The 26323-nt window shown below is 45.7% G+C and overlaps 1 protein-coding gene across 5 annotated transcripts in view; it reads right to left on the bottom strand.

Moving 5' to 3' along the window:
- BEND7 (BEN domain containing 7) overlaps positions 1-15507 on the bottom strand; it is an 86934-nt gene extending 71427 nt beyond the window's left edge. For 2 of the 5 annotated variants that reach the window (XM_027559907.1, XM_027559905.1), the window contains exons 1-2: positions 15070-15507; positions 12598-12681 (exon numbers count right to left, since the gene is read on the bottom strand). In XM_027559907.1, the coding sequence (XP_027415708.1) occupies positions 12598-12681; positions 15070-15130 (145 nt within the window). In that variant the 5' untranslated portion in view covers positions 15131-15507. The remainder of the gene's footprint in view (positions 1-12597; positions 12682-15069) is intronic. The other 3 variants (XM_027559906.1, XM_027559903.1, XM_027559908.1) reach the window with 2 other exon arrangements.
- Positions 15508-26323: the final 10816 nt, after the last annotated feature.

Below are 26323 nucleotides of genomic sequence, written 5' to 3'. Positions count from 1 at the left end.
CAACCCCCAAACACCACTGATGTACAAGGCATAAACTGACATCTGTAACAAAAGTTCTCCTCGTTTCCGTGGGGGGCGTGGGTTTGGCCAGATGAGGCTACTTGGTGCCTGAAAGTGAAAGTCACTCCGTCATGTCCGACTCTTTGCAACCCCATGGACTCTATGTCCATGGAATTCTCCAGGCCAGAATACTGGAGTGGGTAGCCTTTCCCTTCTCCAGGGAATCTTCCCAACCCAGGGATCGAACCCAGGTCTTCTGCATTGCAGGCAGATTCTTTACCAGCTGAGCCAGTAGGGAAGCCCAAGAATACTGGAGTGGGTAGCCTATCCCTTCTCCAGGGGATCTTCCCAACCCAGGAATGGGACCAGGGTCTCCTGCATTGCAGGCAGATTCTTTACCAACTGAGCTATCAGGGAAGCCCTACAGTTGACAGTGTCTTCCTACAAAAGCTTCCCAGGGGAACATGTCTCATTCTCTGCCTCTTCCCAGTTCACCCAGGACAACAGACAAGAAATCCGCGCCCCCAGCGCCCACCAAAACAAACGAGATAGGGGCTTCCCTGGGGGACCTTCCAATGCAGGAGGCGGCGGTGGGGTGGGGTGGGGGGGGTGATGGTTCCATCCCTGGACGGGGAGCTAAGATCCTACATGCCTTGCAGCCAAAAAACCAGAACCTGAAACAAAAGCAATGTTGCAACAAAGTGAATAAAGACTTTAAAAATGGTCTACGTCAAAGACTTGAGTTGCCCAAAATGACCAAAGGAAATCAGAGGAAGATGGATTAGGTCTGGGTCCATGTCCCTGCCTCTCACAGGAGGAGTTAAACAGTTCACAGGGACACCTCAAGCTCCCACTCCTGCAGCAACGACAGCACCGCTATATTTCACACGGCGCTTATTAAGGTACCCATTAAAGTCTTGCTAGTAATTGAAAAAATTATATATGTGCGAGGAGAATGAGTTAATGTTCACAGAAGAACCTTTACTCGTGCACCTCCTGACTCTTTACTTTCAAGGTGTGCCTTAACCTTGCATTTTTGTGGGGTTCTTTACATCTTATACGTGGGCGTAAAGTCACATTTGAGATATAATTCCATTAGCCACACAAGCAACTTCAGAGGCTATTATGTTGCATCAACTTTTTCTGTAAAAAATAAATTGTTCAGGATATTATTCCTGGAACAGAATAAATTCTTGGAATTACCGAGTAACTTATGTGCCGCACCACTGTTCCAAGAACACATTACTTATTTTATCATGACAAAGTCAAGTTATTAATCTTCTGGCTTCCATTTCAACAATGAGAAATTCTGCGAGATGCACAGCAGACACCTGCATTCCATCTCAGTTCAACTTTATATCGTCCATAAACATCTCTGTTTTGGACACCTCATCCAAACAAATGCTCACGGAATACTCGATGTAGCATTCGATTTTATGAAACTATAAAAGCTCCTTGCTGTTAATTACAGAGACAAATGTCCCATCACACATTTGGTTACCAGATAGCATAATTAGTTTTCTCCATTAACCTTTCAGATGTAAAATTTGATTTCCAAGTTAAAAAAAAAAAAAAAAAAAACATTGTAAACCCTTAGAATTCAGAGAACACACTATATATTTGTACATGCTGGGGGAAAAAAATGCAATACTAAGAAAACAATTTTATGAATTCTTATTTACCAGGATACTGTCTGGAATCTTGAAAGAAAACCTGTCTAAACTTCTTCCCGGTTTTAAAATATATGCTCAGATACATACGCAGTCAGCCGTCCATTGTGTGGAAAGGAGGTGCAGTAACCTGACCATGAACGGAATGTGCCCTTTGATCTCTCCCTTCTCGGAATGGTGATGCAGCTGAGTCAGTCCATCACAGCCTCTGTCTTTGTTGTCCCCCCTCTCTCAGGGCATCTGAGAGAGAATGGTGAAGGAAGGGCATCCAGGCTTTTTCCCCACTCAAAGCTAAAGGACCTGGACTTCCCTGATGGTCCAGTGGTTGAGAATTGGCCTGCCAATGCAGGGGACACAGGTTCAATCCCTGTGTCCGGGAAGATTCCACATGCTCCAGGGCACCCAAGCCCATGAGCCGCAACTACTGAAGCCCATGCATGTGAGTGCCGGGCTCCACAGCAAGAGAAGCCACCGCAATGAGAAGACCACACACCGCAAGAAGAAAGTAGCCCCCGCTCGCCACAACTAGAGAAAACCGTGTACAGGAACCTAAGCCCAGCACAGCCAAAAACCATTTTTTAAAAAGCTAAAGAACCCCACAACCCTGGCATGCTAAGGACCACACTCTGGCTCACATGTGCTGGAGGCTGATGGTCACAATGACCAAGTGGGAAGCTCTCGACCTGCATGTGTATTTATGATGCTAACATCCAGAGGGTGCGATCCTAACCTCCTTCAAAGTGTAAGGCAGTCCTGCCCAAGAAAACCTGCTCGGCTTAACAAACCATCCCACTCGGATCAGCTGATAACTGGAGGCAAAGTACATTTCAACATGTTTTAACATGGTACTCATTTATCCAAAATTAGCAACCCAGAGTCTACTTGTCGCCAGGTATTGTGCCCTAGGAACAGGAAGCTCAAAGTCTTGCCCTGCAGGAATTCAAGCTGAGACTCGAGAGTCAACAGAGATCTCACAGACAAGGCAGTTAAGTAGACGTGATGGCAGGCAGGGATCAGCGCCACAGTACTGCAATATTTCAGGGATACCTTCACACGGTGGGGTCTAAGTCTGCAAGACCCTGGGGCAGGGGCAGGAACACACACAAGGGCATCCTAGTCTTGAGTTCAACTTTAAAAGGGGGCCAGCTATTAACTTAATAGGAAAGGAAAAAACGTGTAATGAAAAGTAACCGTGGACTTCCCTGGTAGTACAGTGGGTAAGAATCCACCTGCCAATGCACAGAACACAGCTTCGATTCCCTGTCCCGGAATATTCCACATGCCTCAGAGCAGCTAAGCCTGTGCATAGCAACTACGGAGTCAGCACTCTAGTGCCTGTGAACCACAACTACTGAGCCCTCATGCCTTGAGCTCCACAACAAGGGAAGTCCATGCACCAACCCAACAAAGAGTAGCCCAGCTCTCTGCAACTAGAGAAGGCATGCGCACAGCAATGAAGACCCAGCACAATCAGAAATTTTAAAACAAATGGAATTAATTACTTTAAAAATGATTATTTTCAAAAAAGGAAAAGTAACTGTTCCGTTGGGTATTTTACTCCTGACATGTGAGGTCCAGGTAACTCCTGAGACGGACACGTAGATTTTCATCTTGTGAAGCCAAGATGGGAGCTTGGAGGTAAAAGAGGTGAATGATAAAGCTTCAGAGTAGCTGATCTCACTATTTTTAATTTGAAGTGGAGCTCCTCGCTGATTCACTGAGCATCCTTGGATGTTTGTAATGTGCCCAGCATGGTGCTGCGAAGTGGGGACACAGGAAGAGAGAGAGAGAGAATTAAACTGGCAGTGCCTTCACTTTGGTAGAAATGGTGTGGAAGGAGATGGGAGGGGGGAATCAAAGAAGACTGCCTGGAAGAAGCAACGTCAACTTGGAGTCTTCAGGGATAAGAGCTAGCCAAGCACAGAAGAGGGAGCATGGTGCAGGTGCAGGGTCGCAAGCAGAGGAGGTGGTCAGTGCAGGAAGTAAAGAGGGGAAGCGAGGCGGCTGCAGGAGTGGAAAGTGGTTTGGAGTGGCTGAAGCATAGGAAGTGGGAAGAGCTGTCTCAGGAATCAGCCTAAGGCAGGCAGGTGGTAGTTCCTGTGGGGTCTTAATCTGTCTTCTGAGTCCTGATCTTTGAGCCAGAGACAATAGGAGGTTCAGCTGGGGGCTGGGGAGAGTGCGATCCTCCAAGGGCCCTCCAGGCGCCCCTGCATCAATTACCATGGGTCCCTGCAAGCGTCCTGCTACTGCATAACCTTCCTTTGCAGGTAGTGTTCTCTCCAATACTGTTAAGAATAACAGACGTGCTGCGTAAATGTCCTAGGTCTATTTTTAACTTTGAGATGCGAAACACACTGTTCCCCAGTCTTTTTTCCCCTTATGAATGACCATACTCTTTTCCTCCAAAAGGAAAAAAATCCATATTCCCATGGGAACCAGGGAGGCTAAACTGTTAAGACACCTCCTTAGAGTCTGTCCCTTGTGAAGATTTGTTCTAGCGATGTGGTGGTGATCGGTGGGGGCAAAGCCAACTCTTATAACCCCACAAGTTTCACTCACAGGGCGGTCGCTGAACCACCCCGAGCTTTTAGGAGAAACAGAAAGAGGTGTGTGTAGACGCACACATCGGGGGTGGGGACGGGGGATCCAAATGGGACAGTTCCAGGGTCTGTTGCCATCTGATGCATGGATTTTCTTAAATGCAGGTAGGAAAACCTGCTCCAAGTGGAGCCCGAGAACCAGTTAGTTGTAAACATGGGCTTACGAACAGGGCAGGACCATCTTCAGCCCCTTTGTAAAGTTCTGCCAAGATCGCGGTGAATTACAGAGCCAGCAAAACATGTTATTTTTCAATTTGGGTTTTCAACACGTCGTTGCTTTCGTATGTGAGTGCCCCTCCTTTTTTTGTCTTTACTAGATTTGAAAAATAAAAAATTAGGTTTCAAGTTGTCTCTCACCCATCAACATCAGAAACCCCCAATTTCTATGCTAGTTTAGTACACGACCAAAGCTTCTTTGGTTAAATGAGACGTGTCTTTGGCTCACTGCTGCTGTGGCTGCTAAGTCGCTTCAGTCGTGTCCGACTCTATGCGACCCCATAGATGGCAGCCCACCAGGCTCCTCCGTCCATGGGATTTTCCAGGCAAGAGTACTGGAAAGAGTACTGGAGTGGGTTCACTAACCATCTCTAAAATATGAGGAGGGTGCTGTATTTTAAAGCACATCTTCAGAGTCCTACACAATTGTATCAGTGTCCAGTATACTCACGCACGGAGATAACATGGATTTGAGTACCCATCATGTGGGGTACTTACTGCATTCAAACAAATCACTGTGCTAAGTGATTTGTTTCTAAAGCAGTGGTCCCCAACCTTCTTGGCACCAGGGACCTTTTTGGTGGAAGATGACTCTTCCATGGACCGGGGGGGGCAGGGCATGGGCTTTGGGATGATTCAAGGGTATTAAGTTTACTGTGCACTTGCTTTGTAATCTAACGCCACCCCGCTGGTCCGACAAGAGGTGCCAGTGCACGGCCCAGAGGTTGGGGACCCCTGCTCTAAAGGATTCAAAAAAGAGTTCAGGTCCCACTTTCTCTGACCCTCCAATGCACAGGAGCAGAGGTGGGTTAAAAACAACCAGAGTCAACATGGGTGTTCAGGGTGACATGAAGCACAGAAAAGCCGCGTACAAAACAAGGAACTACTATAGGCAGTCTGCGGTAAATGCTGCAGGAGAGCGGTATTCCTATTCAGTGCTGAGGTGCCCAGAAGAAAAGATAACCTCTAATTCGGAGAAAACGGGGACAAAAACAAATGCAGTGTTTTCTAGTTTGAAAATGTGTTTCACCGCAAAGGATGTGTTGTGTGCTGTAGGGGCACTGGATGAGAGATTAGGATCTCCATCAGCATTTCATTATAGAAGAGAAAACCCTCACGAGTCTGTCCAAGGTGTGCTGAACTGTTAACCTGAGATTCAAACCAAGGCTTCACCGACCACAGTAGACATTAAACAAACCTGAGTCTCTTTCTTCCCAAATAGGTCCCGGGCTTCCCCTCTACCAAGCTTTTGGCCACGCCGTTCCTTCTACCTCCGGTGGGGCCCCCTTTCTCACCTGAAATCCTACTTTGCTAGGGGTGGGGGGGGTAGTGGGGCCCAGGGAGGTGAGTTACATCGAAGATGAAGATGGAGATGGAGATTAGGGGCAGATTGGATACACTGGATATACTGGATAAACACTAAGTTAAGGGGTTTCAACTTGACCCTAGAATCCATGAGAAGACAGTTAAGTGTCTGAGCATGGGGTAAGATGATGAATTACATGTTAAGATCAGCTTTTGTGAGAGGAAGGCGGGGATGGGGAGGCAGCTCTGGCACAGGGAAAAGAGGACAGAATGAGATGTCAAAGGATCCAATTTTAAAGCCTAGTCAGCTACTAATTCCTGTGTGACTTTGGGCAAGTCGCTGTCATCTCTGAGGTCAGCTTCCCATTTGTATTCATCTAAGGGATGTAACACCTACCTTCTGGAGGGGTTGTAGTATTAACTCAGTGATTAGTGGAAGTATGAGACAGCCTAGCAGCAAAAGCTCTCAAACTTCAGGCAATAAAGTGAGTCCTCTCCAAGGACGACTAAGCCTGCACCCACAGCCACATAAGCGCAGGTACTTATGAGCACTTATGTTCAAAGAAGCCACCAGTCCTTAAGGCTCCTCAAGAGGCTCTCAGATTGGACTTTGCTTGCTCTTGTTTTTGAAACCATTTCTGGACCCACAGTAGAACCAGACATAGCATCAGTGCTGTAGGAATTCTCCAAAACCATCTGGACCAGAGGCTTTTCCACGGTGCTGAGGGCACCCTGACCGTTCTGCAGAGGCCAGCAGAGGAGGTGTGACATGGGACAGGTGTTCGGGACATCCTCCACCTGCTCCTGGCTGCTCTGCTCCCCTCCAAACTTTGTACCCATGGGAGTTCATTTCAACAAGCTTACCACGTGGATAAGAGAGTTTTGGAGACAACAGACCCTGGTTTGGATCCTGGTTCTGTCACTGAGTTACTCCATGAAAACCTCAAATTTCTCAAAGTGGGAATAATAATACTTTTGAGGGACAATTAATGGGATAACATGCAAAGTTCTCCACATGGGGACTTCCATGGTGGTCAGGACTTTCACTGCTGTGGCCCTGGGTTCAATTCCTGGTTGGGGAACTAAGATCCCACAAGCCTTAAGGTGTGACTCCCTCCCCCCTACCCCCAAAAAAACTCCCAAAGCAAAGTTCTTAGCATGGTACCTGGCGCCCAGACAACTTGATGAATGAAACTACTCTGGTTGGCTGGATTCCTAACTTCAGGAGACTCTTCGACGAGATTCGGGGGACCCTGAAAGGGCTGGCTGTCGTCAAGAAAGTCATTGAAAGATTCAAAACATCAGAGATCTCAACCCTGCTTGCTCAGCTCGGCCTACTGCACCTTGAGCTTCGTCTTCCGAAAGCTGTTTCACAGACTCAACATTAAAGAGAACAGCCAGCACAGCATATAACCGGATCTGACTAAACAAATGAATGGGACCAGACACCTGAAAAGACATGTTTCACATCTACTATAATACTAAACCTAGGACAAAATCTAGATATAAAAAGATTTTCCAAAATGTTTGCTACTGTTATGGATAATAAATTCATTCTTGCATTAAAATACTTCCTAAAAGTGCCCCGATGCTGGCTGAGGTCTCTCCAATGATCCCTGGATTTGCCCGGCTCAACCAGGCAGAGGGAAAGACCTTGGGACAGGAGTCCTGGGTTTAGTCCAGGATCTGCTACTTATGAGCAAGTCACTTAACTCTGAGCTTCAGTTTCTTCCTCTGGGCAATGGGAATAATGACATCCACCCAGGCTACACACAGGTCCGTTGTAAAAGTCATGAGATTGAACTTCCCTGGTGGTTCAGTGGTTAAGAATTCACCTGCCAATGCAGGGGACATGGGTTTGATCCCTGGTCCAAGAAGATCCCACATGCCACGGGGCAACTGAGCCCACAAGCCACAACTGCTGAGCCAGCACTGTAGAGCCTATGCTCTGTATCAAGAGAAGCACCACAGTGAGAACCCCATGCACCACAACTACAGAGTAACCCCCGCCTGCCAAAATTAGAGAAAGCCCACACCCACGGCAGCCCAAAACAAACAAAAAAAAAATCAGGGGATGTGGACCTCCCTGGTGTCCAGTGATTAACACTCTGTGCTCCCAATGCAGGGGGGCTGGGTTCAATCCCTAGTCAGGGACTAAGATCCCACATGGTGAAACTAAGAGTTCGCATCCCGCATGTTGCAACAAAGATCGAAGACCTCAGCTGCCACAACTAAGACCTAGTGCAGCCAAAAAAAAAATCATGACAGCTGGGCCAGTACTGTCCAAACTACAGAGCGCAACCCTCACTTAGAGTCTGATTATAGTGATACTCAGCTCTCTTCTGAGGCTCCCATCACCTCTCCCACCTGGAATCTTCTCCAGCTCCCCTGCCTATTCAAACCCTCCCCAAGGTCACAGTGTCGCCTTTCCAGCACTCTCCAACCCACCCGCATTGTGATCCTTTCCTTCTAGCTCAGCTTTTGCCCTAAAGGCTCACGTCTGTCATTTAACACACACACACATGCTGTGCTGTGGGGTGTTCCCAGCTCACACAGACTGGTGAGGTCCCAGTGATGGCACCTGCCCCTTGGGAGACCTGTGGCAGCCTCCCTGACACCTCTAGTGAAAGTCCCTCAGTCGTGTCTGACCCTTTGCGACCCCATGGACTATAGAGTCCATGGAATTCTCCAGGCCAGAATACTGGAGTGCGTAGACTTTCCCTTCTCCAGGGGATCTTCCCAACCTAGGGACTGAACCCAAGTCTCCCGCATTGCAGGCAGATTCTTTACCAGCTGAGCCACAAGGGAAGCCCAACACCTCTAGTCTTGTCTACAAGCTCGGATAGTGAGGACTCTTAGAGATTTGCTCTGAGGGGTAAATAAGATCCTTCTTGTCAAGGACTCGACTCAATGCTGGGCACACAGGAAGTGCTCAGACTACTGCAGTTGTTCGGATGACTGAATTTTGCTCCTTCACTGTGTCCTGAATTTGTTCAACTGGATTTTCTATATTTTTGGCTGCACCAGTTGTTAGTTGCAGCATACGCAATCTTCACTGAGGCATGTGGGATGTAGTTCTCTGACCAGGGATCGAACCCAGGCCTCCTGCATTGGAAGCACAGAGACTTAACCACTGGACCACCAGGGGAAGTCCCTGTCCAGCTGGATTTTAATCATTGAGAGCAGGATCCCTGTCCTATCCACTTCTTTGGTTGCCCTCAGTCCCACTCCCATTTCAAAAAAGTGCTGACTTTGTCATACATTCTCAAAAAAAAGAGAGAAATCTGTTACATTGATCAAAAGGAATTAAATTGTTTTTCTCCAAAATAGTACTCAAATCTTCATAACAACCCATCACGGCCAGCCGGACAAAGCACATGTCCACAGGGTAATCTCTCCTGACCCTGTCAGCAAGTTAAACATGTGGGAGGGATGCTCAAAAAGCTCCCAGTCAAGTTGTTCACACCACTGAGCCATCCTACCCTGCTGAATATGCTGCCTTAGTCAACAGCCTAAAAATATCCCAGGGAAATTGATTTGAGGTGGGAACCTCTGCCAAATTCTGGAGTGCTCTCTTTCCCTGAGACATGAACTGTAATCTTACAGGTGCAGATAGTATCAGATATGACACATATGGACATTTGAACACAGAAAATCCCATGCAGCATGCCAAAGGCCCTGTTTGAGGAATGTGTTACAGGTCAAACAGTTCTGCTGTTTTGCTAACAATCTCCCTTGCGTGTCACAACCTCATGCAGAATTCTATACCACGATGAGTAATATCACGGGTGGACTCAAGCCATTTACAAAGCAAACGTGAATGACATTTGCAAAAAAGAAGTATAACCTAAAAAAGTCCACTTTATAACACCATCAACAACAGAACTGTGTTTCATACGTTATCAGTAACTATTACTCTAGAAATCAGGTTTGCATAATCGTTTGCTCTTCCAGTTTTGTTTTTTTCCAAATTGACCTGAAGATCACAAAATAGAAATGTTCTATGGAAGCCATATCCCACTTTCCCCAGAATGAGCAAAAGACTGAGAATAACCCAGGCACTTTCACAATGTTCCATCTTTTGTCTCTTGATGTCTAAGGCCTCTGTGACCAACAGCGACTCAGAAACTTATCGCAAGCCTGGCCTTGCACTGATGTTCTCTTATCTTCCTGGGCTCGAGCTAGGAAAGATGAAGCCAAGAGGCCTCCCCCTTGGAGAGTTTACCTCTTACCAAGTCCCAAGCACTGGCGCCTGCTTGCTCTACATCCTTCACTCTCTCGTACCCGGAGTCCACCCACTGTATCGCATCCTCACCCTTCTCCAAGTACCCAGCAGACAGGGGGAACAGCCTGCTGTGTCGGAGAAGAACTAAACCAAGGATATGATGTTCCTTTTTTATGATAAATGCACCTCTTTTTACTAATTGGCAAGTTCTTCCTTTCAAATGGTTAGATTGAGTGGTGCTTTGATACAGAATTCCGACTGATCGAGGTAAGGGAACTGAAAATACAGGATTCTGAATAAGTGGAAGGAACTGAACAGAGTACAGTCCAGGAATGTTCTCCTCCTGGGTCTCAGCACCTCTCTTGACTGTGAACCTTTTGGGTTCTAGACCCTCAGAACAGAAAACAGGTGCTGAGAGCAGTGCTGGCCCCAGCCACAGTCTCTGCCTGGATGGAAAGATCCACACACCTTCGGTGCTTGCTGGTGGAAGAAATGTCATTCCCCTCCTGTTTTACCTCTGTTCCAAGTGGTTCCCCACCTGTTTGGCACCAGGGACTAGTTTCATGGAAGACAATTTTTCCATGGACTGGGGTGGGGAAATGGTTTCAGGATGATTCAAAAGCATTCCATTTATTGGGTACTTTATTTCTATTATTATTACATCAGCTCTACCTCAAATCATAAGGCATTTCAGATCCCAGAAGTTGGGGACCCCTGCTCTATTTAGTACCCATTTGACTTCTCAGTCCTTTGCCACCCGCCCTTTCTCTTCCTTCAAGCAAGATCAAGAGAACCCTCAACTGCCTGGCTTCCTTGTTGTTTTAACTGGCAGTACCCTGAATCTGAGCACCCATCTTGCTTCCAAAAGACCTACTATGTGTAAAATAGATAGCTAGTGGGAAGCTACTGTATAGCACCGGGAGCTCAGATCATTGCTCTGTGATGACCTAGATGGGTGGGATGGAGGAGGAGGTTCAAGAGGGAGGGAATATATGTATACATTATAGCTGATTTACGTAGTTGCACTTCCCTGGTGGCTCAGATGGTAAAGAATCTGCCTGCTATGCAAGAGACCCAGGTTCGATCCCTGTGTTGGGAATATCCCCTGGAGTAGGGAACGGCAACCCACTCCAGTATTCTTGCCTGGAGAATCCAGTGGCCAGAGGAGCCTGCTGAGCTACAGCCCCTGGGGTCACCAAGAGTCAGCTACAACTGAGCTAACACTCACTTCTTCACTTTTCATAGCAGAAATTAATAAAATACTATAAAGCAATTATCTTCCAATTAAAAAATTTTTTTTTTTTAAATGACCTATCAACTCTCCCCAGAGACATGGCCATTCCGGCCCTTGCTTTCAATGGCTCTTGCCAGGACTGTCTCCCACTTCTGCTTCCTCATGGGGCACCCAGCTCTCACACTGCCACCCAGGCTCTAGGAGGTGTTGGGGAAGGGTACAGTGGAGACCCAGGGCCATGATTTGTCCTCCACTCCGACCTCACAGGTACTTCATCCTTAGTGGCAAAATCCTAATTTGTTTCATTTTTGGTTCCTCTGTCCATGGGAATTTTCAGGCAAAAATACTGGAGTGGGTTGCCATTTCTTTCTCCAGGGGATCTTCCCGACCCAGGGATCAAACTTGTCCTCTTGTGTCTCCTGCATTGAAGATGGATTCTTTACCCGCTGAGCTACTGGGGAAGCCGTTTTGGCTTATGGTCCACAAGTAACAAACTGCATGGAATGGGCAAGGCCCCTTGGGTACAGTTTCTGTACTAAAAACCACACGTGGACAGAGCGGCATCATTTTAGGGAACCTACTCATCCATCACGAAGTGACTCTTGTCGGATGGCCTCAAGGTGCTGCTTTGCTCCACTTGGCCCTGGGGTGGGTCAGGAAGGACGGTGGTGAGAGCAGAGACTGGCCTCCCCTCTCTGACATGGTGTGAAGTGAGCATAGAGCTGGGCGGACGAACGAGGAGTGGCTCCGTGATCACCAGTCCTACCTAGAGGTGGTTCGACGGACCATCACACTTTCCTTTTCCTTCTGCTTTTTGGCTGGAGAGTTAATTTAATTTTGTCATGGCAGGATTAGCAACCAGGCCACAGTGGTGAAGGGACATTATCATCAGACAGCATATTAATCCTCTACCCCACCCAAGGAGGAAGCAAAAACCAAACAAATAGCAGCTTTCTGGAAATTGAATTTCTGTTATCCAGATGTCAAAGATGTAATACCCCAATTACACAAACTATTGCCAATGAAGCATGCCAGCGAATATGCGATGTAAATGGGGTGAACACAGAGCCACAAAACTGCACGGTCAGCTTCTGGCTCCGGGAGTGAGTGATAATTAGCACTGTGTGTAGACACTAATAAACATTTATGTCTGAAATTACAACTTTTAGCCATGTTAATAAGGGATCTATTGGCAATCTGTAAAATAAAAGGTCTTGAAAAGAATGTCATACATTAAGCGGTGGCAGACATTTCCCATTCTGGCACAATCTTTTCTTTTCCCCCCTTCCCCCTAATTGCAAATGGCCACACTGTTTTGCTGAGAAATTAATTGACATAAGAACCTACCTAAAAAAATGGGTTGTGTCTCTTTGGCCTCCCCATTAACATCGCTGCTGAAGTCTGAGATCTTATAGACCTCATGGTGATAATCTGGGGTGAGAAAACAGCCAAAAATTAGAATTCTAATGACCTGCAAGATATGAATAAGCAAGAAAGGCGAGAATCTCATTATATACATTATGTGTAAGCTACACTTCATAATTTTTTGAGATCTCAGTTCATCACAGAATTTGCAGTCCCTGGTAATCCCTACCGCTCTGCTTACTCTGGAGAAGTACACAAACTTGAAACTATTATTTTGACTTTAGAAAACAGCTCTGCTTGATCACACAGTTTTCACAGGAAATTTGGTCCACAAATGCCAATTACATACCAGGCTTCTTTTCTTCCAAATGACAAGTATTTTTATAAGGAAAAGAAAAAACCTTGCCCAATCATAGGCCAGGAGAAGATTCCAAATTTATCTCCACAACCCATTTGCATGAGTAGATGATAGTACGCTTCAGAGTTACCTGGTACTCTTAGTTTATCCAGAAAAATCCTAGCCTTTGAGCAGCTTGCAGGCAAGCACACATGAAAAATACTGATTTGTTATTTCAAATATAGTATAATTTGGAATAAGTAAGCGAGTCTTGCATTCGGCTACCACACTTCAACATACAATCGTTTAAGTTCTAAAAATGCACCTGCAGAGCAGAGAGAAAAATCAGACCCGTAATTTTTTTTTTTTAAAAAAGGAAAAAGACAGACTTGCTATGTCAGTCAGACTTTAAAATACAGTATTTTACAAGCTTCTCTAAAGAGGCTACTGCACTTTGGCAACTGTTTCCAAAAAGTAGGATTGCTTAAGTAAGAAACTAGACAATCCTTCTTAACAGTGATTCCCTTTTGGGGGCCTTAGCCCTCCCAGAACAAGGTTTACAAAACGTATCTCACTTTTAAGATAAAGTAGTAAGTTCCATGAGTTTGAGCAAACTCCGGGAGATAGGGAAGGACAGGGAAGTCCGGCATGCTGCAGTCCATGGGGTCACAGAGTCGAACGCGACTGAGCAACTGAACAACAAAGTAAGTTCCCTGAGGTCATAAATAAGAAAGCCACCTAGATTCCAAAATGAATCAGACAGACCAAAAGGCCAGTCATAAATGGAGGTGCTTTTAAAGTACAAATGACTGAGAAATCAACCCTGCTGGGGATAAAAAACCTGTACAGGGTAAAAAGCAAAGCCAAATATTTTGAATATGTACAACTACGCCAGGCTTTTTTCATCAAACAGTATCCAAACTAAATCAGAGTTAACAGATAGGAGTAGATCTTCAAAATGTCTATAATCAAAATCAGTTTCAGACTAACCGAAAGCAGGCTTTATTGAATCTACACCATAGTTAGCTTAGCTGGAAATTGCAATCGCCCTCTAATTTTCATCAGCTTACATGTGACTTCTCCAGGTTGGTAAAACAATCGCCTTGCTCTCTAGTCTGATGCCAATGCTAGATACTACAACAGAGGAACAAAGTGGACAGGTTCTCTGGTTTGGTTTTGACTTCAAGCTGACTTAAAGACGACACTTAAACAGGATTATTCTAAACTCAATATTGGGACTTGTGACATGACGGGGAGAAAAAGTCACCTGCCTCTAATTTAAAGTGACACAATGCATTTTGATAGGCATAATTTTTTGTCTGCCCTTACATTCTTATCGTTTTTTGAAAAGTCAAATCAGGAAAAATAAAGACTCTTTAACAAGTCACCGAACACAGGCAAGACTATTCAACTTTCCTCTCCCCTCATAAAATAAACCCAAGCCCAGAGACCGCGGTGTACACCTGTTAAATCGTCAGGGACCGGCTGGATTTTTTGTTTTTGTTTTTTTCTTTTTAATGATATTTATCTGACTGTTACGTGATCTATTCGAAAACATCTTTCCTGCCCAAATAACATATTCGGGAAAGATGCTGCATGTCATCAATTCTTCTCTGGGCTTGGACACCTAATGAGCTTCTTTCTCGGTCTTACAACAGCCACCACCACCTTTTCTCCTTTTTGCAGGAGGGGAGGAAAAAAGCAAACCAACCCCAAACCACCACGACCACTGGTCCGGGTGGGTGTCCGCACGGCCTGATGGAGACGCGTCCTCCCCCACCCGGCCGCCAAACCACAGGAGAGGAATACCAAAGAAGGCTCCCCGCTCTCCAAGTGTCATTGTTTGCTAATTTCCTGATGTGCCCTCCGACTTGTTTACGCGGAATCACATCCTGCCTCCCCCCTCACCCCCAGCCGCACAACTTTCCTCGCCGCCCGGCGTGTGTGCGGCCGAAGCCCGACTCGGGGAGGGGACCCGGGGCGGGGGGAGGGGGGGTACCGGGAGCCCCGGCCCTCGGAGTTGGCCGCACCGGGGGCCGGGGGCTGTTTACGCGGCGGCCAAGTCCTCCCTCGGCCGCCCGCACGCCCCCCGCCCGGCCCGGCCCGGCCCCGCTTACCTCGGTTCACCAGTTTGAAGCTCTGGGATTTCCTGCTCCGCTTCCTCTCCGAGAACTCCATGGTGCGGCGGGCGGGCAGGGCAGGGGCTGCGGCCGGGGGCGGCCGGGCGGAGGGACAGAGGGAGCGGCGGCAGAGGCGGCGGCGGCGGCGCTGGCTCTTGTCACCCGGCAGCGGGAGCGCGGGGACCAAGGTCCGTCTCTTGGATCCGCAGGGGGGAGGCACAAGCAAGGGAAAAACCACTCGAGCCCGCCCGGGGGCTGCGGCCGGCGGGGCCGGGCGGGAGGCGCTCTCCCGGGCGAAGTTGCCCCCTCCTGGCCGCCGCTCAGCTCGCCCCCCGACCCCGGCTCATCCCCGGCTGCCGGGCTAGACGCCGCCGGAGCCGAACTTTCCGTTGGGGAGCGAGTTGGGGGCGGGGAGGGCGGGCCGGGGCTGCCGGCGCCCTGGGCGCTCGCCGCGGGCCGGCCTGGGTACAGCTCCGGACGCGGCGGCGGCGGCGAGCGCGGCCCCGGGGACGCGGCGGGAGGGCCGAGGGCGGCGGCGGCGGCAGGGTGCGAGCCGGGTCGGGGCGCTGACCGCCCCCGCGGGAGGAGGGGCGCCGGGAGGAGGCGGCGCCGCCGGGACCCCGGGGCCACCTGCTGGCGGAGCGCGGCCGCCGCCATCCCCCGGGGCCCGGGCAGCCGCCACCCACCGGCCTGGCCGCGCAGCGCCCGGAGGAGGAGCCAGAGGCCGCGGCGCAGCGCCCTCGGCCCGGCCGGCCCACCCGCCCCCGGGGACCGCCGTCCCTGCCAGGCGCTGGGATCCCGACGCCGGTGTCTCGGGGGCCGGCGAGTCGGGGTGCGGCTGCCCAGGGGGGGCCTGGCTCCCGGCTCCGAGCTCGCCTGTATCTTCCCGGGGCCGATCTTGTTCTCAACGGCTCTGGGTGTCGGCGACCCTTCTGGCCAGCCCACTCTTCTCGCCGTGAGGTTCAGGGTGTCGGAGGGCCAGACACTGGTTTCAGGCAAGTTTTAGGGGGGAAAAAAAAAATCAACCAAAACCCAAAAACTTACCCATCTGAACTCTGCAAGGAAAAGAGATTTTAGAATTTACTGATCAGCCGAGTATGGAAAAGAGTGAGCTTTAGTTCTTTACTCCAATGCGAGGAGGGATGTAGGAAGATTGGGAGTTAAGTTCAAGGAGAGAACTTCGAATGTGGGGCTTGGAGACGGTGGATGGGGTGAGCAATGCGACGTCAGTGGGTGCCCCACCTCTCTTCTGACTCTTAGGGAAGACATGGCCAAGGCAGGTGCAGAGGACTCTGCCATTGGGTGTACTAAAGCCAGAATAATCGGCAGGAATGGAAAGCTTGTGTTAGTTTTATATTGTATTCTTTTCTAGGGAGTTAAGAGTACACTCCATTGCTTTTTCACAGCAACTTGATTGTGGGGATGGAAGACAATTCTATACCAGCGGGGACTGGCAGGTCAGAAATGTGATCTGATAAGCTGAAAAGTACCGCCACCAAACTGGGCATCTCTAGACGCAAATACAAAGAGAGTAAAGAGATGGACGTCGGAACCAGCACTGGGACAAGTTCAAGTGACCTCAAAAGAGTGGAGAGGAAATAAGGGGGGAGGGTATGTTGATAAATGCGGTAACACTGCCAGTCTCACTCAAATGAGGAGGCTCAGGACTCACTCTTTTTCTTTTTTATAATTTTATGTATTATTTATTTTTGGCAGTACTGGGTCTTCCTTGCTGGGCAGGTTTTTCTCTAGTTTTGGTGCTCAGGCTTCTCTTTGCAATGGCTTCTCTTGTTCTGGAGCACCGGCTCTAGGGCTCAAGGACTCCTTAGTTTCAGTTCCCAGGCTTTAGAACACAGGCTCAGTAGTTGTGAAACTTACTTGCTCCGCAGCATGTGGGATCCTCCGGTATCAGGGATCGAACCCGTGTCTCCTGTATTAGCAGGCAGATTCTTTACCATGGAGATACCAAGGAAGCCCCAGGAAAGAGAAAAAGATAAGTTGGAGGCAACCTGCATAAGCATATACACACCAGGAAATCAAGGAACCAGGTAACCCGTCAAATGGCAGAAGCAGAGCCTGGTATACCTTCTGAGGTCTTACGTTAGGTGGTACATATGTGATAAGTGATATGGGAGGCTTGTTTCAAAGTGAGAAAAAGGACCGTTCAGGGGACTTCCCTGGTGGTCGGGTGGTTAGGACTCTGCACTTAATGCGGGGGGCTCAGGTTCCATCCCTGGTCAAGGAACTATGATCCTGCATGCCAGTGCAGCAGGGGCCAAAAAAACAAGAGGAGTGTTCCTTCTGTTCGATAAAATGAACCCTTAAATAAGAGGTTTTAAATTTTTTTCTCACTGTCTCCTTGGAGATTATATTCAGAGTTCAGGGCCTTTTCCTAGAAAATATGTGTAGGACAAACAATTGTATACATTTTTCGGAGTTCTAAAAGGTAGCAGAAAGGATTAAAGTGATAACAAGGGTTGGTCAACTACTCTATTTGGTTTTCTACTGGGTTTTTTTGCCTCTCTTTCTTTAAAATACCTGAAGGTGTTTTGAAGATTTCTAAAGAAACAGAGCACCTGATTCTGTCCCCTGGGCAGGGACCCCTTCTTTCTTTTTTTAGTGCCTTTAAAAATGTTATTCCAGAAGCCACAGGCTGAGGACTGTACTGATTGAAGAACATTTAGGATTGTTCATGCCTTGGAGCATAAAATGAGACTTTATTATGCTTGCTATGATAAAATCATTGAAGGTACCATACCAAGAAGCAGATCCCTAGGGGGATATTAACAACTTAGCATTTTCAGTTCAAGTGGGAATATGAATTCCGTTTGCTGAAGAAAATATTTTTTATATAGTTAAGAAAAGATATTTCATTGTGATAATGTTTTAAAATAATGATTGTTCTTCTTGACCCTTCTTCCTGGCTCAACAGAAATGGTCTGTGAGCAAGTTGGTCTACAGAGGCCATAGATCAGGCCTGTCCTATTAACAGGTAGAGAAAATCAACAAATATTTGTTTATTCTCCACATTGTGCAAATCACCATGCCTTTATATAACAAAAAAGATAATATATTCAAAATTACCGTTAATAAAAGATCTAAATAAGAGGGCTTCCCTGGTGGCTCAGTGGTAAAGAATCTGCCTGCCAATGCAGGAGATGCTGGTTCAATCCCTGGGCCAGGAAGATCCCCTAGAGAAGGATATGGCAACACACTCCAGTCTTCTTGTCTGAAAAATCCCATGAACAGAGGAGCCTGACGGGATACAGCCCATGGGGTCCCAAAGAGTCAGACATGACTTAAGCGACTAAACTAGAACAAAAGATTAATAATGATGTTTAATTAGAGATTGCTTTAAGTGGTAGATATTAGTTGCTTGAGCTGCCATACAAAATGCAATAGATGAAGTGGTTTCAACAATTGAAATTGACTTTCTCATGGTTCTGAAGACTAGAAGCCCTGGATTCAGTTCTGGCAGAATTAGTTCCTGGTGAGGGCTCTCTTGTTGGCTTGTAGACAGCTGCCTTCTCACAGTGGTGGAAAGAGAGTTCTGATCTCTTCTTATAATCCCATCATCAGTGCCCCACTCTCTTGGCCTCATCCAAAACCTGATTACCTCCCAAAGGCTCTACCTCTCAGTACCGTCACGTTTGGGGGTTAGAACTTCAACATAGGAATTTGGGAGCAGGGAACACAATTCCGTTTGTAGCAGTATTTTGTTTGGTATTTGGTTTGATTTGGTTTTTTTGGCTGCCATGCAGCATGCAGGATCTTAGTTCACTGACCAGGGAACTTGTGCGCCCTGCAGTGGAAGCGCAGAGTCATAACAGCTGGACCCCAGCAACAGTATGTTGTTTTTGAGTTTTTATGTAGGGGTGTTCTGCATAATCCTACCGGAGATGTATTAAGGTCATTTCTCTGTCTCAATAGTTCAGGTTTCCCCAAAGATTTTAGAACCACAGGTTCACATATTAAAGCTCTGGCAAAACTGGTCAAATATTTTATCATATGACCATTCTAAAATTCAGTTGATTATAGATAAAGATTAGGTTTTAATCTCTGATAAAGGCAGGTAATTTGGCCAGAGAATATTTAAGCAACCTTAACCCTGATTTTTAAAAATCCTTTTCTGAAAACTCTGTCCTGAGAAGAACAGCATTATGAAGATCTCCATCTTTATTTAGAGCCCTGCTGTCCAATAGAAATATAATGCAAGCCATAAATGGAATTTAAGGTTTTCTATTAGCTATATTTTTAAGAAGTAAAAATAAACAAGTTAAATTTATTTGAATAATACTCTTATTTAACCCAGTATATTAAAAATATTATCATTTTGATATACAATCAATATAAAAATACTTAGTGATAAACAATTTACATTTCTTTTTCTTTGTACACTGTTTTGAAAATGGTGTGTATTTTACACTTAGAGGACAAACCAATTCAGATTAGCCAAGTTCACATATTTAATAGCCACATGTAGCTAGTGCTACCACATTAGACAGCTCAGATTTCCAGGAACTATATGATTTGAACCACACTATGTGCGTAGATATGACTATAACCTGGCTGTTGTTTATGTAATAACCCTCAAAAAGATAAGTGGGATGGTATTATGGCTTGAGGCTGTTTATAATCTTTGATTGGAGTCTCTGGAATTGAAAATCGTGTCAGTTGATTCTGGAATCCTTCAGGAAGATTAATAAGTATAAATACTAACTTTTCATTTTGTGACGATCACCCATCAGAAGGGTCATGGAAAGAACAGAAGTAAGCCCTACTCTAGACTCAGTTTATCACTTTGTTGGTGGCATAACTCAAGTTTCCATTTTCTTTTACTTCATGGATTTTAGCAATTGTAACTTAGAGGAGGTAATATCTATAAGAGATTACTTAAGTGAAAATGAGATCTTGAAATGTGCCACCAAGAACATTACTGTATATTTATAAGAGGCTTCTTATATAGGAACTCAAGAATACTTATACATCATCTAATGCTCTTAATTGCTATAGGAAGTTGATAGGTATTAATGTTCCAAATTTGCAAATGAGGAAAATCCATTTTCATGAGGTTTTTTTTTCAGTGAAGCACAAATGCCATACAGGTTTCCTGACTCTTAAGTGTGATGCATTAACCTTACTTACTTTCTGCCATTTCTTTAAAATAAAGATTTAATGTTCTTTAAATGAAGATCTAACATATATAGTAAAGAGCATGAATCTTAAGTGTTCACCTCAATGAGTTTCTTTTACTTACGTCTACATCTGTATAAAACCACCCTCTGCCAGCTTAAGATGTAGGACATTTCAGCTCCCCTGAGGTCCCTCCCAGCAGAGAATCTCCCAAGGACACCATAAGTCTAACTAACCACTATCACCAGAGCTTGGTTTCCTGTGTTCCTGAACTTCATATAAATGGAATCATACAATGTGTACCATTTTATATCAAGCTTTTGCTCAGCATTATGTCTGTGAGATTCATTCCTCTTGTTGGGTACAAGAGTTCATTCATTTTCTTTGCTCTATATTATTTCATTATATAAATATACTGCAATTTTTTATCCATTCTACAGTGGATGGGTATTCTTGTACATTTTAGTTTATGTCTTTAGGTAGACATAAGCACACTGTATCTTGTGTATATGTTCTGTTCATGAGTGGAATTTTTGGATTAGAGTGTGTGTGTGTATTAGTATGTTTGGCTTTAGTAAGTATTATCAAATAGTTTTCCTGAGTAGTTGTATCAAAGGTTGTACAGTGGTAAAGAATCTGCCTGCAGTTCAGGAGACTTGGGAAAGTTAGGCTGTATCGCTGGGTCGGGAAGACCTCCTGGAGAGGGAAATGGCAACCCACTCCAGTATTCTTGTGTGGGGGAAATCCCATGAACAGAGGAGCCTGGCTACAGTCAATGGGGTTGCAAAAGAGACGTGACTGAGCACGCACTCACGCACTCTCACCTGCAGTATATGAGAGTGCTAGCTATCCCATATCTTCACCAACACTTGGTGTTAATTGGAGCATAGTGGTACATTTTTGCCTCATTGGGATTTTAATTTGCATTCCCCAATTGCCCAATGACACTAGGCACATTTTCATGTGCTTGTTGGTCATTTGGACATCCTTTTCTTTCACAAGCCTGTTCAAGTCTTTTGGCCATTTAAAATTTTAATTTTATATTGGAGTATAGTTAATTAACTATCAATGGGCTTCCCAGATGGTGCTAGTGGTAAAGTACCCACCTGCCAATGCAAGAGATACAAGAGACACGACTTCAATCCCTGGATTGTGAAAATCCCCTCTGGAGCTGGAAATGGCAACCCGCTCCAGTACTCTTGCCTGGGAAATCCCATGGACGGAGGAGGCTGGCAGGCTACAGTCCAGGGGGTTGCAAAGAATCCAACACACCGAGCACATGCAGCACATGGTTAATTAACAACGTGTCAGTTTCAGGTATACAGCAAAGTGATTCAGTTATACATGTATCTATTCTTTTTCAAGTTCTTTCCTGTTTAGGTTATTAGAGAATATTGAGGAGAGTTACCTGTGCTATACACCTTGTTGGTTATCTGTTTTAAATATAGCAGTGTGTATACATCAATCCTGGGAGAAAGCAATGGCACCCCACTCCAGTACTGTTGCCCGGAAAATTCCATGGATGGAGGAACCTGGTAGGCTGCAGTCCATGGGGTCACTAAGAGTCGGACACGACTGAACGACTTCACTTTCACTTTCCACTTTCATGCATTGGAGAAGGAAATGGCAACCCACTCCAGTGTTCTTGCCTGGAGAATCCCAGGGATGGGGGAGCCTGGTAGGCTGCAGTCCACGGGGGTCGAACAGAGTCAGACACGACTGAAGCGACTTAGCAGCAGCAGCAGCATACATCAATCCCAGTCTCCCAGTCTATCCCTCCTTCCTACCCTTCCCCATCTGGTAACCATAAATTCATTCTCTAAGTCTGTGAGTCTGTTTCTGTTTTGTAAATAAGTTCATTTGTATTTTTTTAAGATTCTGCTTATAAGCGATATCATATGATATTTGTCTTTTTCTTCTGACTTCACTTAATATGATGATCTCCAGGTCTAACCCTGTTGCTGCAAATGGCATTATTTCATTCTTTTTAATGGCTCATTTACCAGTTGTTGGTCTTTTTTCTTTCATTTGAAAGAGTTCTTTCTATATTTGGACATAAGTCCTTTGTAGAATATTATTTTGCAAATGTCTTCTAATCTGTAGCTCGTGTTTTCATCCTGAATGTTCTTAAAATTCTGAATTTTAATGAAGGTAGCTTTACAGTTGACCTGTGAACAACTCCGCAGTTACAGACACTGACTCTTGGCATGGTAAAAAATCTGAATATAATTTAAAGTCCACTTTCCACCTATGCAGTTCCTCTGTATCCACAATTCCTCTGTATCCAAGGTTCCACATGTGAGGATTTAACCAAATGTGGGTCATGCATTACTGTAAGACTTACCACTGAAAGCACTCCAAGTATAAGTCCGAAAACACTCCAAGTATAAGTGGACACGCACAGCTCAAATCAGTGTCGTTAGAGGATCAATCATGTAGATCTTTTCCAGTCACATAAGAAACTTAAACTTGAATTTGTCAGTGTATTAGTTTCCTGAGGCTGATGAAATTACCACAAATTCTGTGGCTTAAAATAATGGTAATTTATTCTCTCCTAGTTCTTGGGGTCAGAAGTCGGAAATGAGTCCCTTGAATGGACCTGACCTGGCATCACAGTTCAGGTGGCAGCAGGGGACTGTGTGCCCTCCTGAGGCTCTAGAGGGCATCTGTTCTTGGCCTCTTTCTGGGCCTCACCTCTACTAGCTTCTGGAGACTGCAGGCATTCCTTCGCTTGTGGCCATGTCATTCTGATCTCTGCCTCTGTCTTCACGACACCTTCTCCTCTGTGTGTGTGAAGTCCCACTCTGCCTGTCTCTTTTATTTGTTTAATTGGCTGTGTCAGGTCTTGGTTGCATCATGCAGGACCTTTCACTGTGGCACCCAGACTCTCTAGTTGGGCCACACAGGCTCCAAGGACTAGGATGGGGGTCTTGCCGAGATCCAGTTTTCAGTCTCTTGGTCATATGGACTCCAGAGTAACTAAGCTTCAAGACAAGACAGTCGTATTACAAAGTCCCAGCTGGGAGTTGGGAGACTTGAGTACAACTGTGCATGTAAAATTTTAGTGTCTCTGGGCCTCAATTTCTGTATCTATAGGAATAATAACATATGCCTTATCACCTCTACAGAGTTGTTTGGGTCAAATCATGTATGTGAAAGTGATCTAAAATATTAAAATCTATGGTGATGTGTGGTTTTGTGCACGCTAAGTGGCTTCAGTCATGACAAACTTTTTACGACCCTATGGATTGTAGCTTCTAGGCTCCTCTGTCCATGGGGGTTCTCCAGGCAAGAATACTGAAGTGGGTTGTTCTGCCCTCCTCCAGCGGATCTTCCCCACCCAGGGATCAAACCTTTGTCTCTTCTGTCTCCTGCACCGGCAGGCAGTTTCTTTACCACTAGTGCCACCTGGGAACCGCACTTGAGGAGGTACATTTGAGTACCTTCCTCTAACACTATTATTTTTTGCCATTGAGTGAGATTCTAGGTAAGTAAGTACTTCCTGTGGCATGAGTGGTGTCCAGGCCATAGGGGAAGCTAACCTGAATTTTCTCCCAAATGTTTGAGACAACGTAGCATGGAAGTTTGGAGTGTGTCCTCTGGTTCCAGATCTCCTGGCTTTGAAGCCCAGCTTGATTGCTTCCCACAAGCAACATCTTGGGCTGCATTGTTTGATACAATATAGCATCTTCCCAGCACTCTTATCTGAGGACAATTTAATGTAAAGGCTTGGTAATTAGTAGAAGGAGCTGAGCTACTAAACAGGGTAAAAAGCATCCGAGGGCTACAGAGGCTGCAGCCATGACGTCTTGGCTGAAGGAGAGGGGACAATAAAGGGACAGAGGACCAGGGCAGGGGCCACCCCAATCCTACCCCTAAACCCAAGGCTAAGAGTCCACCTCCTTCAGAGAGGCTGTGGCTACCTCATGTGCTGCAGTCCATGGGGTCGCAGAGTCAGACACGACTTAGTGACCAAACAATGACAACAACAACCTCATGTGGGAGAAGACATTCCAGAAGGTGGAGCCAGAGCTGGACTGCAGAAACTGTTCCCAGTGAGGACAGAGTGGCCAGAAGTGCAGCTGACTCCTCCAAGCTGGCCACCAGCCTCCAACATCAAATACCAGCTATGGAGGGCCAGAAGGTGAGCAGCATGTCTTCCTGGGGCAGAGGTGTGTCCCTCTGGCGCCCTCTGTTGACAGCCTCGCATTCCACCAGCCTCCAGCTCAGAGAAGGGCGAGTTTGGAGCTGGGAGACCCAATACATTGGTAAGTGCCAATTTTTCAATAATGCTCTTAAAGCCTTAAATGTTATGAGCTGGAAACTGGGGGGTAAGACTTGTAACCCTCCACATAGAATTATTGTAAAAAACAGTAATTGAATTAACACATAGAAATGCCCAGATCAGGGACTAACACAGTCCAGGCCAGCTATTTCAACTGGTTCTTATTTATTACCTTATCCCAGGTCATGAGCTGGTATCAAGAGAAAAATGAGACACTGTCTCTGCCTTCATGAGCCTTATCTTCAAGACCGTCATTAGATGGACAGATCTTAGATGCTTCCCAGTTATCTTTAAGGACTAACACTATCTTAAAGCCTACCTTTAGGAAATTAAAGAGCTTTTCCCCATTCTGTATTGGTTTTAGTGGGGAGAGTTAGCTTTTTTTAACAGAAAAGTATGCATGGTATCTTTCTGTTTTGTTCCTTAACTACAGAATCACTGCCAAGCTGTATCTTCAAGCTGTATTCATTAGCTGTCTATTCTGTGTCAGGCCATATCTAGGTCCCCTGGTTATAGAGGTGAGCAAGACAAAACAAAATTTCTGTCCACATGGAGTTTGAATTCTAGAAGGGGTTGGGGAAAAGAGTCAATAAAAATAAAGATATAGAGTAAGTAAGTGATAAATACTATGAAGTATAATAAAAGTAGGAGCAAAAATGAACTTGATCATTTTCCCTAAGTGTCACTACCTAAAAAGATGTGTGTGTGTGTATGCACACATGCATTTTGGTGCCGGTTCCATGTACATGCTGTGGTTCTGTATCAGCTGTGAAAACCAGAAACTCCAGGATCCCTGGTGAGCCTATGCTGAGAATAGTTTCCTTTCCACCTAGCAATTTTGGTAAATTTGAGTTAGATTCTCCTTTTTAAAATCTTTCCTTTGCAATATAAACACATTTGCTTCTCAGTGAACTCAGACTCATTTACCAAGTTGCACAAATACTCAGTGGGGGAGAAAGTCCTCTCCTGCTTGTCAATAGTCTTAATTCTCTTTCCTGCCAGATTGGTGGTGATGATGTCTGATGAGTCGCTAAACCCAGTTTTTCTCACATGTATGTCTGAATGTCAACATCTCCGTAAATCTGAGTAGGTCCTCTGTGTTAAATTCTCTTTTTAAAATTCTTCCTCTTTTAAATATTCATGGGAATGGCTGATCTCTATCCCATGAAATAAAAGTAGAAATTTTAGACTAATCTTCCATTTAATTCCTCCATTCCAAAGACCTTAGAAAACAGGCCTGAAAATTATATGAACCACAAATTTAAAAAGTGTTAGTTTGATATGTCTGAAATTAATGCTTTAATTTATTCACTACAGAATGTCTTCACACATCGCTGTTTTCTGTAATTTATACCATATACTGTCTACTCAAGTTAATGTGTGAAGCATGGTTAAATTATGCCTAAAAAGGAATGTGAAAACGATCCACAGTATGGTGACAGGGGACGGGTCTAAGTAGGAGTAATGGGGCAAAATTGAAATAAGGCAAACTGAAAGGAAAATCTCAGAATAACTCTCAGGTGTCGAAGTTGTGCCTAACTGGAATAAGGAAGCTTTCCCTGATGGTTCAGTGGTAAAGAATCTGCCTGCCAAAGCAGGAGATGCAGGTTTGATTCCTGGTTCGGGACTGTGCCCTGGAGTAGGAAATGGCAACCCACTCCAGTATTCTTGCCTGGGAAATCTCATGGACGGAGGAGCCTGGTGGGCTACAGTCCATGGGGACACAAAGAGTTGGACACTACTGAGTGATTAAACAACAACAACTGGAATAAATTCTTCAGAAAAAGACTGAAACAAGAGCAAATCTACCAGAAATGGATTAGACAAAGTTCT

The sequence above is a fragment of the Bos indicus x Bos taurus genome, chromosome 13 (assembly GCF_003369695.1).
Source record: "Bos indicus x Bos taurus breed Angus x Brahman F1 hybrid chromosome 13, Bos_hybrid_MaternalHap_v2.0, whole genome shotgun sequence".
Lineage (NCBI taxonomy): Eukaryota > Metazoa > Chordata > Mammalia > Artiodactyla > Bovidae > Bos > Bos indicus x Bos taurus.
The sequence above is the reverse complement of the archived record's forward strand: the minus strand, read 5'-3'. Positions and strand labels throughout refer to the sequence as shown.